Below are 14,841 nucleotides of genomic sequence, written 5' to 3' on the forward strand. Positions count from 1 at the left end.
CAAACAGTTCACAAATTAGCTTCCTCTACTTTACAAAGCAGCAAAACCAAAGTTCAAAGTTCAAACTGTATTTATTAGGAAAGTACCCTGAGATTCATCACACTCCAATCCGTGTGTACCCCAAATCTACAGACACCCCCCAAATCTACCCACACACCCAATCTCTCTGCACAATTAAATTGGAGTGCACGCGTTTATTCGACAACACACCCATAAATTTATGCACATCCCCGTATCAGTGTACATCACCATATTAGCCGACACATCCCGAGGTCTGTGCCCATCTCAAAATCCATGTGCAGCTTCAAATCCCAATGCATCCCACAAATCACTGTGCACCGTCAAATCCACCGACATCCCTAAATCTGGGTGCAAACCTAAATCTATCTGCACCCTCAAATCCGTGTGCAGCCCAATCCCGCTGAACATCCCCACGTAAAAATTAGATTATCCAGAGGAAGAACAATATCAAACAGTTCACAAAATAGATGGCTCCACCTTACAAAAGCAGCGGGATCAAAGGTCGACGTTCAAAATGTACTTATCGCGGTTTCCTGTGACGTCATCGTCGAGAATAGCAGCTTAAGTCACTAGCACCTCTGGAAAAACGCGTATTAAGTCCCGTTAACCCATATTATACTATTTTTCGAAAAATATTTGAAATGAAAAAAGGGGGAAGAATGGTGAAAAATAACGGAAAGAAAAAAGCGACACTGCGGAGCCGGCATCCGAGAGGAGTGCAGCGAGCGGCTCTCCGACCCGACCGTGTGTCACCGACAGCCAACCAAGATAGGATCCTTATTCTCATTCGCTGCTTCCTACTAATCAGGCAATGTGCCAACCATACACGAAACTTTTCCGTAATACTGTGGGCTCTTAAGTTGGTAAGCAGCCTCGTGTGTGCCATCTTTTCAAAGGCCTTCTGCAAGTCGAAATATAAAACATCCGCTACATCCCCTTTACCTATCCTACTTGTAATCTCCTTACGGAATTGCAACAGGTTTTTCAGGCAAAATATATTTCCTGAACGGAACTATGCCGACTTTATCCTATCTCGTCCAGTGTCACCAATTATTCCATAACCTCATACTTAACAATTGACTCCAACATCTTCCCAACACTGAGCAGAGGGTAACTGGTCAATAATTTCCTTTCTGCTGTGTTTCTCATTAATTAAAGAGTGGATTGACATTTTCAGTTTTCCAGTCCTCCAGTACCATTTCATAGCCCAATGATTTTTGAACGATCATTATAATGCCTCCACAATTCCTGCCGCTACCTTTCCAGAGAATGCGGTTCCTCTGCTCTGCCCGATTTGTTTACATTTAGGTCTTTCAACATTTTGAGCACCTTCTCCCGTCTAATAATAAATGCACTCACTTTTCTTCCCTCACACCTTTGTGCTAGTGTCTTCCACAGTGAAGATCGAGGCAAATTACTCATTAGTTCATCTGCCATCTCTTTGTCCCCTGTTATTTTGTATCCGATCTCATTTTCTCGCGGTCCTATATACACTCTCAACTCTATTTCATTTTGTTACATATTTGAGAAAACATTTGCTCTCCATTTTGATATTGTTTGCCAGCTTGCTTTCATATTTCATTTCCCCCCCTCCCAATGATTCTTTCAGTTCCTCTCTGTAGGTATTTAGAAGCTTCCCCATCCTCTGTCTTCCCACTAGTTGTTGCTTTGTTGCATGCTCTTCTTTTTGCTTTCACATTAACTTGACTTCCATCGTCAGCCACAGTTGTTCTATATTTTGACACTTGAGTATTTAATTAATTTTGGAATACATCTGTCCTGTACCTTTCTCCTTTTCACAGAAATTCACACCATTTCTGCTACATCGTCATCACTGCCGGCACCTCCTTCGAATTTGCTGTGCCAACTCCTCTCTCATACCGCTGTAATTTCTTTTACGCTACTGAAATAGTGCAATGTTAGATTTTACTTCCTCCCTATCAAATTTCAAGTGGAACTCAGTCATATTGTGGTCATTGCCTCCTAATGCTCCTTTTATCTTACATTTACTCAGCACCTCTGGTTCAATACAAAGCACCTAACCAAGTCGAGCAGATCCCCTAGTAAGTTCAACAACAAACCGCTCTTAAAAGCCAAGACATAGTATTCAACAAATTCACTCTCCTGAGATCCATTACCAACTTAATTTTCCCAATTGAGCTGAATGTTGAAATCTCCCTTGGATATCATAACATTGTCCTTTTGATCGGCCTTTTCTCTCTCCAGTTGTCATCCGTGGTCCACTTTCGATCTACTGTTGAACGGCCTGTATATAACTGCCATCAGGGTCCCTTTCTCTCTCCAGTTGTCATCCGTGGTCCACTTTCGAGCTACTGCTGGGAGGCCTGTATATAACTGCCATCAGGGTGCTTTTCTCTCTCCGGTTGTCATCCGTGGTCCACTTTCGAGCTACTGTTGGGAGGCCTGTATATAACTGCCATCATGGTCCTTTTCTCTCTCCAGTTGTCATCCGTGGTCCACTTTCGAGCTACTGTTGGGAGGCCTGTAGATAACTGCCATCATGGTCCTTTTCTCTCTCCAGTTGTCATCCGTGGTCCACTTTCGAGCTACTGTTGGGAGGCCTGTAGATAACTGCCATCATGGTCCTTTTCTCTCTCCAGTTGTCATCCGTGGTCCACTTTCGAGCTACTGTTGGGAGGCCTGTAGATAACTGCCATCAGGGTCCTTTTCTCTCTCCGGTTGTCATCCGTGGTCCACTTTCGAGCTACTGTTGAAAGGCCTGTATATAACTGGCATCAGGGTCCTTTTATCTTTGCAGTTTCTTATCTGAACCCACTGGGATTCTTCTGAGTGTACGCCACGTGTCCCTACTGATTTTCCAGCCGAGCCATGTAACACTCTCTGCCTACCTTCCTATACCACAGAAACACTGCGTAACCGTGGACATTCAGCTCCCAAATACCACCATCCTTAAGCCATAATTCAGTGATGGCCACAGCATCATACCGAACAATCTGTAACAGTGTAACAAGATCATCCACCTTATTTCTCATACTTCATGCATTGTGATATAACACTTTGAGTACAGTATCTGCTACCCTTTTTAATTCTGCATCCCTAATGCAGTGATACTCACCCTGCTGACTGCATTTTTGTCCTAGCATCTGCCGCCCTTCCTGACAGTCTGACTGCACGCTATCTTTGCGTTTTTGCGATCATTCCTATCGAGAGTCCCTTCAATCTAGTACCAACCCCCAACACCTGCCAAATTCGTTTAAATCCTCCCCAACAGTTCCAAAAACCTCTCTGTGACAATATTGTTCCCACTCGGGTTCAGGTACAACCCGCCATTTTTGAACAGGTCATAGTTCCCCCTGAAGAGATCCCGATGATCCAAGAACCTGAAGCCCTGTCCACTGCAACAGCTTCACATCCTGTTTCTACCCTCTTTGGTGCATGGCACAGACAGCAATCTAGAAATTACAACCCTGGAGGTGCTGCTTCTCAGCTTTCTACCTAGCTTTCTAAATTCTATTTCCAGGATCTATTTGCTTTTACTTCCCATGTCACTGGAACCAAAATGTACCAAGATATCTGGTTGTTTCCCACCCCCTTTAAAATGCTGCGGACACGATCCGAGACATCCCTGACCCTGGCACCCAGGAGGTAACATACCATTCGGGTGTCCCGTTCACGTCCAGAGATTATCCTGTTGGTTGCCCTGACGACTGAGTCCACTATAAGTACTGCAACCCTTTTCTGCCATTCACATCAGTGAGAGTTGCGGGTTCAGGAGGGTGTGGGGGGAAGACCTGTGTCAGTCAGAGTCTGCACTCACAGCACACGAAGGACTTGTGTATTTTCCTGACAATCCCTGTCACCACACTGATACCCGCTTTTATTCCCTACAAAATCATCAAGTCAGTATTAAATTCCCAGCTCCTGTGGTAGGATTCAAATTCATGTCTTGGCGTGTTAGTGCAGTGTGCCTGGGATCAGGACACAGTGTTTCATCTGACAGTCCTGTGTATTGGTTGTATTGTGACCCTGTGCTGGTGTGTTCAGGGGTCTGACATCTCCAGCTGATCATGTGACAGTGATGCCTCCCAGTCGGTGGGGTTGATGTGGAATAAACGTCAGTTCCACTTCAGCCCATTTTCACAGCCATTCTTTGCTTCAAGTTAAAACTTAATTGTGATCTCACAAATAAGGATAAATGAATCTTTGTAAGTCTGACCTCGATCAATGGCATCATGTTGTTCTCTCGGCACTATGTTCAACAAAGGTGATCGAATTTTTCAATCGGTAGGGACTCATAAAAACACAGATTTGAATTGACTTAGACTTACTGCTCACACCCTGAATTTCAACCTGCATTACAAGGTGTTGAAAAGTCTGTGGTCACTCACTCACGCGAACAATCCAAAACCACTGGGAAAAGTACATGAAATATTTCTGTAAGTTAGACCATTATTGAGAGTTTGAAACGTACAGGGAAGACAGGACTGGTGTGCATTTTGCATTTGAATGCCACATCAGGGTGATAAGATGGAGGAATATAAGATCAGGGATGATTTGGATTGTGTGCAGGTGGGGAAAGCAGCTCTATTTATCGGGAGACATGTGGAGAGATGAAATTCCAGCTGGATTTTAATAAATCCCAGAAGAAATTTAGTGACAGGAGTGGTGGAAGCAGAGCAGCAGAGATTGAATGTAATTTGGAAACTGGACCAGCACGTAAGCGTCCATGGAGTTCGGAGCACTGTTGCTGGGTGAGGAGAGTAGCTGGGAAGAGGATTGTGAAGCAGGGAAATTGACAGCAGAAGATGGACCGAATGGACTATTTATGATGGAGAATCGGATACAATCCCATGTGAAACTTATCTGAAAAAGTAAAGAGACAGTGAACGTTTCCCTAAACTGCTAGAAGCCGGATATGGAGGATAAGTCTGATGTGTGGGTCACATTCTTTGTTCTCACTGATTGACAGAGAGACCCTCACACCCACTGCACCAGACATACTCACAGCCTGCGACTGGAACTGGATGTTAATGAGAGTTTTAGAGGATTGCATTCTGTCCTGGGATGAACAGGTCCAGTTTTGGGACAATAACAACCCTGAGTAGTTACATTAATTGTCTGGTGAGAAACAGTTTACTGCCATTTGTAAATGCTGCGAGCATGAACAACCCATCTGTTTTGAGTCTGCATTGTATTCTGTGTTATGTGTTTATGAGGGTAACTAGTCACGTGAGTAGGGACATAGTAAAAGGGAAGGAAATAAGTTACGTATTCATCTTTTTTTCTGGACAGTTTTGAGCTGGGGACGGGCCGATGTCATATCTTTTGTTGACCGATTCGTTGAAGATTAATTACAATTAATTGTCTTGAGGTTCCATCGCTTCAATATTGTATGTTGCTGCTAAAGAGTCGAATACATATATCTTCGACATTTTGGAAGGACATTATTGAAGTGATTGGAGGGCGCCTAATACAAACATAACAATCTGTGCGACAGGTCGCGCAGGAAAACGGACAGCGAGTGCTGCTGGAAGATCATCAACTCGGGGAAAGACGCCCGAAACTTGTTGGCCTGCCATCACATCGAGATGTCCGGAGAGATCAGTTTGGGAACCCTTGCTCCACGGATTATGTCCATGGCATAAAAAATGTCGGGAACCCCTGTTGTACGGGAATGCTGCCGACTGGCACACTCCAGGCTGCAGGAACTCCATTGAAACAATAGGGTTCCTGTACTACTGGGCAGGGAGGGGCGGGTTGGGTGAGGAAGCCTCTTAATTACTGTAGTAGGGAAGTAGCGACGTGAGCGGCAGCAGTCCTATCGGCTCCAACGAATGTAAAACACTAAATACCACATAGACATTGGCACGGTTTATCCTTGTGAATATTTTTATGGTGAACAAAATTTATTTTGAGAAAGAAATATCAGCTTCTGGCCAGTGTCCTGAGCGAGGGAGACCGGGCCTTCCAGTGGAGATGGATCGGACATGGGTGAAGTCGAGAAGTTTCTTCACACGAAGGGCACTGGAAATCAGGAACTGGCCGAAAAAAATATTCCGAATGATGTCCAGTCCTGTGATTTTTCCTGCAGCCACAGGTCAGACATCAACACTGCACCTGTCTCCTCACTGCACAATATTCTCTCCACATCTCCTTTTTCGTGGCATGAACTAATTTAATGGCTGCTTTCAATAATTACAAATCAATTGTTTTACACCACAGACTGGCTCTCTTTAGACGGGGAAAAACCGAGCTGCTGGAGGAACTGAGCGGGCCAGGCAGCGTCTGTGGAGGGAAATGGACAATCGACATTTCGGGTTTGAGACAGTCCAGATGAAGGATCTCGACCCGGAATATCGGTTATACATTTCTCTTACTCGAGATTCCTGCATCTTCAGTCTCTTGTGCCTCGCTTTTCAGAACTTCCCTTAGACTGAACCAGGCTCTTCTCTCCCGCTTCATTTCTGTTCTGCTTCTTCTTTAGTCCATCACGCCTTCTGGGGCACAGGCCATCAGAGTTCCTTGCCCATGGCGAAAGTTACCTGCCCTGTGGCTTCTCCTTTCACCACACGACTTCAATCGTCTTCAAGTGGAAGGTCCTTCCGATCCCAGGGATGAGGTCTGTGGAGATTCAGTTGACGTTTCTGTAGCACTGGGTTTTTACGGGATGGAGTTGCTATCCCCATGCCCAACCCTCGTCCTCCCGCAGCGGGGTTTGGGCTATCATTGTCCGAGTTTTTATTCCATTTTACCGATTTATTATCCCACCCTGATATGGACATGACCACGATTCCTATCCACTGACATATACAGTACACCGACATAATTTTAATTCCCTGGGGCTGCACCTCCCCTGGTGGCTGACCGCGGTACTGCAGGGGATCGGCTGCTCCCAGGAAGTGAAAGCATTCTGAATCAGGAACTGCTGGGAGTTAACATGGCTTCGAAAGGACAGGCCGAGAGTTTAACCGACGAGGTAATTTGTGCTATCTGCCTGGATTTCTTCACCGATCCGGTTATACTGGAGTGTGGACACAACTTCTGTCGCTCTTGTACCACACGGTTTTGGGAAAGGGAGGAGAGAAACTCCTGCCCGGAATGTAGAGAGGTGTTTGCTGACCGCACCCTCAGGGTGAATCGGGCCTTAGCAAATCTGGCTGAAAAAGTTAGGAACCTAAACCTGAACCCGAAAGGGAAGGAAAGTAAACGTCACTGCGAGGAACATGAGGAAGAACTGAAGCTGTTTTGTGAAACGGACAAGACACTGATCTGTCTGGTCTGTAGGGACGCGCAGGAACACAGAGAGCACCGCTTCATGCCGATTAAAGAAGCTGTTAAAATCTACAAGGTAAAACTAACGTTAATTTGATACTCAACCTATCCTTTCTTGTCCTACATAACACCGCATGAGCCTCCAAAACGCACACATCACTCTCTGTAACTTTCGCCATCTCCCACGGGATTCTAGCATCACTCCGTCCCACAGCCCACCTCCGCACCCCGAACTCTCCGCTCTGTATACGGATCGCGCTCTACGTACTGTATCGCCCTTATCCACTCGCTCCTCCCCACTGATCTCCCTCCCGAAACTGACACCAGTAAGCGGGACAAGTGCTATACCTGACTCCTACACCTCCTTCTTCGTCACCACTCAGGGCCGCAAAAAGTCCCAATACCTCCCGTTTCTTCCATGGCCAATTATCCTCTAGTATCAGAATCCTCCTTCAGCTCTTTACCTCTTCCACCTGTCCCCTCTCAGCTTCTCACTTCATCACCCCACCCCCTACGTTCCCCCTCACGTTGTCTCACCCGTCACCTGTCAGCTGGCTCTCATCCCCAACCTTTTTATTCCGGCTTCTGTTCCTTTCCTTCCCAGTCCTGATGAAGAGTCTCATCCCGAAACACCGACTGTTTATTTCCCCTGAATAGATGCTGCCTGACTCACTGAGTTCCTCCGGCATTTTGGTGTGATTATCGGGTTTAATCGCCTGTTTATTTTGATCCATCGTTTTTTTTTTCTTTTTCCTTCACACTCTGACTTCCAGGATCAGCTAAAATCTTCCTTAGACTCTCTCACAAAAAAGAAATCAGACTTCCAGGAAAAGGAGCAGCAACAGAAAGAGAAGATTTCCGGAATTCGGGTGAGGCTTCCTTAGCGGAATTTCTGACATTACTGTCGAGTTTTGCTCCCTTTAATACAGAATTGGCGAGTATCGCAGCTCCAGTGACCTGGGTTCGATCTGCTGTCTGTGTGGAGTTTGCATGCTCTGCCTGTGATTATGACAGATTAAGACACATTCCAAGGACATGCTGGATGAATGATAGATAGATAGATAGATAGATAGATAGATAGATAGATAGATAGATAGATAGATAGATAGATAGATAGATACTTTATTCATCCCCATGGGGAAATTCAACTTTTTTTCCCAATGTCCCATACACTTGTTGTAGCAAAACTAATTACATACAATACTTAACTCAGTAAAAAATATGATATACATCTAAATCACTATCTCAAAAAGCATTAATAATAGCTTTTAAAAAGTTCTTAAGTCCTGGCGGTAGAATTGTAAATTACAATTAACCCTGTGAAGGTGGAGGAGGGTGCATGTGAATCAGGTGGGAGTTAATGGGTGAATGGGGAGGATAGGTAAACTAATCTTCACCTTTCATTCTACAGGAACAGTCACACAGCCTTCAGTCCTACATCACATCCCAGTTTGCTGAGCTGCGCCAGATTATCACTGAGAAAGAGCAGAGCTTACTCAGGGATCTCAGGGAAGAAGAGAAGAGGATTCTAAATCCAATGAAGAAAAATCTTCTAGCTCTTCAAGAGAATATAAGGATTATTCAGGAGGAAATCACTAAGTTAAAGGAACAGATAGATCAAAAAGACAGTGTGATGTTTCTCAAGGTGAGGGATTCTATTTCAATTTGTTTCTGTCAAAGGGCACTAAATGAACAATGGTATATTTGAAATAAACACAGCACAGCGTCCAATTCTAACAAATCAATTGCCGCTGCTGGTGACCTCACACAGATTGTTAGACGTGTATGACGAACCTCCAGTCACACGAATAATAACCTTCGAAAATGTTGAAGATATGTATTCGATCTGCAACATACAATTATGAAGCAATAAAACTTCAGCGTAATTAATTGAAAATTAATCAGCAACAAAGCGGTTAACAAACGATATGATATCCGTCCGTCCTCAGCTCAAAACTGCCCAGAACAAAGCACGAATACGTAACTTATTCCCTTCACTATTACCACACCCCCACACACGTGACTCATTACCATAACAATCACGTAACACAGAACACAATACAGACAGGGCTATCAAAGACAGAAAACAGATGTGTTGCTCCTGGGCACAGCATTTACAAATGGCAGTAAACTGTTTTTCACCAGACAATTGATACAACTATTAAGGATTGCTGTTGTCCCCAAACTGGACTTCCACAACTTCTGTACATCTCATGACAGAATGCGATCTTTTCTGAAATAATTTACTCTGATCATAACACAGAGCTGCTGATTGTGTCCTTAATTACGACATTAAATATCCTCTAAAACTCCATTAATACCCAGTTCCAGTCATAGGCTGTGAGTGTGTCTGGTGCGGTGGGTGTGAGGGTCTCTCTGTCAATCAGTGAGAACAAAGAATGTGATCCACACTTCAGACTTATCCTCCATATCCGGTTTCCGTCAAATTAGGGAAACTTTCACTGTTTCTTTAACTTTTCAGATGTTTCACATTAGAAACGTAGAAATATAAACATGGAAAACCTACAGCACAATACAGGGCCTTCAGTCCACAATTCTGCATGGAACATGTCCTTACTTTAGGAATTACCTAGGGCTGCTCATAGCCCTCCATCTTTCTGAGCTCCATGTACTTCTCCAGGAGTCTCTTAAAAGACCCTACCGTATCTGCATCCACTACCTTTGTCGGCAGCCCATTCCACGCACTCAGCATTCTCTGCATAAAAATATTACCCCGACATCTTCTCTGTACCTACTTCCAAGCAGCTTAAAACTGTACCCTCTCGTGTTAGCCAATTCAGCCCTGGGAAGAAGCCTGTGACTATCGACACGATCAAACTCTCATCATCTTATACAGCTCTGTCAGGTCACCTCTCTTCCTCCGACGCTCCAAGTAGAAAAGGACGAGTTCACTCAACCTACTCTCATAAGGAATGCTCCCCAATCCAGGCAACATCCCTGTAAATCTCCTCTGCACCCTTTCTATGGTTTCCATGTCCTTTCTGCAGTGAGGCGATTAGAAATGACACAGCACACCAAGTGACGTCTGACCAGTGTCCGATATAGCTGGAACATTCCTTCTCGGCTCGGAAACTCAATCCCATGGTTGATGAAGGCCAATGCACCGTATGCCTTCTTAACCACAGAGTCAACTTGTGTAATAGATTTGAGTGTCCTCTGGACTTGGACCCCAAGATCCCTCTGATCCTCCACACTGCCAAGAATCTCACCATTAATACCATAGTCTGCCATCATACTTGACCTACCGTAATGAACCACATCACACTTATCTGGGTTGAACTCCATCTGCCACTTCTCAGCCCAGTTTTGCATCCTATCGATGTCCCACTGTAAACTCTGACAACCCTCACACTATCCACAACACCCTAAACATTTGTGTCATCAGCAAATTTACTAACTCATCACTCCATTTCCTTATCCAAGTCATTTATAAAAATCACAAAGGGAAGGGGTCCCAGAACAGATCCCTAAGGCACACCACTTGTTACCAACCTCCATGTAGAATTTGACCAGTCCACAACCACACTTTGCCTCTGTAGGCAAAACAATTCTGGTTGCACAAATCAATATCTTCTTAGATCACTTGCTGAAATCCATATACACTACATCTACTGCTCTAATTTCATCAATGTGTTTTGTCATATCGTCAAAAAATTCTATCAGGCTCGAAATGCCTTTGACCTGCCTTTGACAAAGCCATGCTGACTATTCGTAATCATATTATGCCTCTCCAAATGTCCATAAATCCTGCCTCTCAAGATCTTCTCCATCAACTTACCAACCACTGAAGTAACCCTCACTGGTCTATAATATCCTGGGCTATCTCGACTCCCTTTCTTGAATTAGGGAATGACATCTGCATCTCTCCAATCCTCCGGAACGTCTCGCGTCCCCATTGATGATGCAAAGATCATCGCCAGCGGCTCAGCAATCTCCTCCCACAGTGGCCTGGCGTACATCTCGTCCGGTCTCCATCAGAAACAATCTCCTCCCACAGTGGCCTGGGGTACATCTCGTCCGGTCTCCATCAGAAACAATCACCTCCCACAGTGGCCTGGGGTACATCTCGTCCGGTCTCCATCAGAAACAATCTCCTCCCACAGTGGCCTGGGGTACATCTCGTCCGATCTCCATCAGAAACAATCTCCTCCCACAGTGGCCTGGGGTACATCTCGTCCGGTCTCCATCGGAAACAATCTCCTCCCACAGTGGCCTGGGGTACATCTCGTACGGTCTCCCATCAGAAACAGTCTCCTCCCACAGTGGCCTGGGGTACATCTCGTCCGGTCTCCATCAGAAACAATCTCCTCCCACAGTGGCCTGGGGTACATCTCGTCCGGTCTCCATCAGAAACAATCTCCTCCCACAGTGGCCTGGGGTACATCTCGTCCGGTCTCCATCGGAAACAGGCCATTCGGTCCATCATCTTCTATCAATTTCCCTGCTTCAGAATTCTCCTCCCACCTACTCACCACACCCAGCAACAGAGCCCCGAACTCGATGGTCCCTCACGTGTTTATCCAGTTTTCTCATTACATGCAATCTCTGCTGTTCCGTTTCAACCACTCCTGTGGCAGCGAGTTCCTCTTCACTAAATTTCTTATGGGATTTATTAAAATCCTTCTGGAATTTCATCTCCCACAATTCTTCCCATAAATAGAGGTACATCACCATCCCCCCCCCTCACAATTAAATCCATCACTGATCTTAAATTCCTCCATCTTATCACCCTGATGTGGTATCCAGATGAAAATGCACAGCCAGTCCTGTCTTCCCTGTAAGTTTCATCCTCTCAATAATGGTCTGACATTCACAAACTTTCCCTGTAATTTACCCCATGGTTTTGTATTGTCCGTGTGTGTGAGTGATTGCGGGAGTGGGAATTTTCCACATCTTGTAACGATTTGGATGAAATTCAGGATGTGGGCAGTAAGTCCAAGTCTAATCAGATTTATGTTTGATATTTTTCAGGAGGAATCTCGAAGGAACTGCAGGTAGGGCATACTCTTTATTGAAAATCTGTATAGTTCAAAATTGCAATTTATAACCAGCAGTTTAATATTTACAGGATTGATTACAATGTCCAGGAATTGTCAGTGACAGATGATGCCCTACCAGTTAAAAAATTCGATCACGTCTATTTGTTGAAAGCAGTGCTGAGAGAAACACTTGATGCCATTAATCGAGGTAAGACTTAGAAATATTCATTTCTCTTTGTTCAATTGATTTCCAACTTGAAGCAAGGATTGGCTGTGATAATGGACTGAAGGGGAACTGAAGTTTATTCCACATCAACCCCACCGACTGGGAGGCATCACTGTCACATGGTCAGCTGGAGATGTCAAACCCCTGAACACACCAGCTCAGGGTCACAATACAACCAATACACAGGACTGTCAGATGAACCACTGTGTCCTGATCCCAGGCACACTGCACTAACACGTCAAGACATGAGTTTGAATCCTACCACAGGAGCTGGGAATTTAATAACGACTTGATGATATTGTAAGAAATAAAAACAGGTATCAATGTGGTGACCAGGATTGTCAGGAAAATACACAATAGACAATAGGTGCAGAAGTAGAACATTCGGCCCGTCGAGCCTGCACCGCCATTCTGAGATCATGGCTGATCATCTACTATCAATACCCGGTTCCTGCCTTGACCCCATATCCCTAGATTCCCCTATCTATAAGATACATATCTAGCTCCTTCTTGAAAGCATCCAGAGAATTGACCTCCACTACGTTCCGAGGCAGTGCATTCCAGACCTCCACAACTCTCTGGGAGAAGAGGTTTTTCCTTAAATCTGTCCTAAATGACCTACCCCTTATTCTCAAACCATGCCCTCTGGTACTGGACTCTCCCAGCATCTGGAACATATTTCCTGCCTCTATCTTGTCCAATCCCTTAATAATCTTATATGCTGCAATCAGATCCCCTCTCAATCTCCTTAATTCCAGCGTGCACAAGCCCAGTCTCTCTAACCTCTCCTCGTAAGACAGTCCGGACATCCCAGGGATTAACCTTGTGAATCTACGTTGCACTTCCTCTACACCCAGGATGTCCTTCCTTAACCCGGTGAGACCAAAACTGTACACAATACTCCAGGTGTGGTCTCTCCAGGGCCCTGTACAAATGCAAAAGGATTTCCTTGCTCTTGTAGTCAACTCCTTTTGTAATAAAGACCAACATTCTATTAGCCTCCTTCACTGCCTGCTGCACTTGCTCATTCACCTTAAGTGACTGATGAACAAGGACTCCTAGATCCCTTTGTATTACTCCTTTACCTAACTCTACACCGTTCAGATAATAATCTGCCTTACTGTTCTTACTCCTAAAGTGAATAACCTCACACTTATTTACATTAAACTTCATCTGCCAAGTATCTGCCCACTCACTGAGCCTATCCAAGTCACCCTAAATGCTCCTAACATCCTCATCACATGTCACACTGCCCCCCCAGCTTAGTATCATCAGCAAACTTGCTGATGTTATTCTCAATGCCTTCATCTAAATCGTTGATGTAAATCGTAAACAGCTGTGGTCCCAATACCGAGCCCTGTGGCACCCCACTAGTCACCACCTGCCATTCCGAGAAACACCCATTCACCGCTACCCTTTACTTTCTATCTGCCAACCAGTTTTCTGTCCATGTCAGTATCTTCCCCCAATACCTTGAGTTCTGATTTTACCCACCAATCTCCTATGTGGGACCTTATCAAATGCCTTCTGAAAATCGAGATACACTACATCCAGTGGATCTCCCTTGTCTAACTTCCTGGTTACATCCTCGACAAACTCCAATAGATTAGTCAAACATGATTTGCCCTTGGTAAATCCATGCTGGCTGGGCCCAATCCTGTCACTACTATCTAGATATGCCACTATTTCATCTTTAATAATGGACTCTAGCATCTTCCCCACTACTGATGGCAGGCTGACAGGACGATAGTTCTCTGTTTTCTCCCTCCCTCCTTTCTTAAAAAGTGGGATAACATTAGCCATTCTCCAATCCTCAGGAACTGATCCTGAATCTAAGGAACATTGGAAAATGATTACCAATGCATCCGCAACTTCCAGAGCCATCTCCTTTAGTACCCTAGGATGCATACCATCTGGACCTGGGGATTTGTTAGTCTTCAGTCCCATCAGTCTACTCATCACCGTTTCCTTCCTAATGTTAATCTGTTTCTTTCCTCTGTTACCCTATGTCCTTGGCCCATCCATACATCTGGGAGATTGCATGTGTCTTCCCTAGTGAAGACAGATCTAAAATACTTATTAAATTCTTCTGCCATTTCTCTGTTTCCCATAACAATTTCACCCAATTCATTCTTCAAGGGCCCAACATTGTTTTTAACTATCTTCTTTCTTTTCACATACCTAAAAAAGCTTTTGCTGTCCCCCTTTATATTGCTGGCTAGCTTGCGTTCGTACCTCATTTTTTTCTCCCCGTATAGCCTTTTTAGTTAATTTCTGTTGTTCCTTAAAAATTTCCCAATCATCTGTCCTCACACTCACCTTAGCTCTGTCATACTTCCT

At 44.7% G+C, this 14,841-nt stretch overlaps 1 protein-coding gene across 1 annotated transcript in view; it reads left to right on the forward strand.

Annotated features, from left to right (window-relative positions):
* Positions 1-6,940: 6,940 nt before the first annotated feature.
* The window catches only part of LOC140723735 (E3 ubiquitin-protein ligase TRIM69-like), an 81,164-nt gene continuing 73,263 nt past the window's right edge, over positions 6,941-14,841 (forward strand). Inside the window, exons 1-2 of the mRNA XM_073038281.1 lie at positions 6,941-6,979; positions 8,049-8,144. Of these exons, the coding sequence (XP_072894382.1) occupies positions 6,941-6,979; positions 8,049-8,144 (135 nt within the window). The remainder of the gene's footprint in view (positions 6,980-8,048; positions 8,145-14,841) is intronic.

The sequence above is a fragment of the Hemitrygon akajei genome, unplaced genomic scaffold (assembly GCF_048418815.1).
Source record: "Hemitrygon akajei unplaced genomic scaffold, sHemAka1.3 Scf000131, whole genome shotgun sequence".
NCBI classification, from domain to species: Eukaryota; Metazoa; Chordata; class Chondrichthyes; order Myliobatiformes; family Dasyatidae; genus Hemitrygon; species Hemitrygon akajei.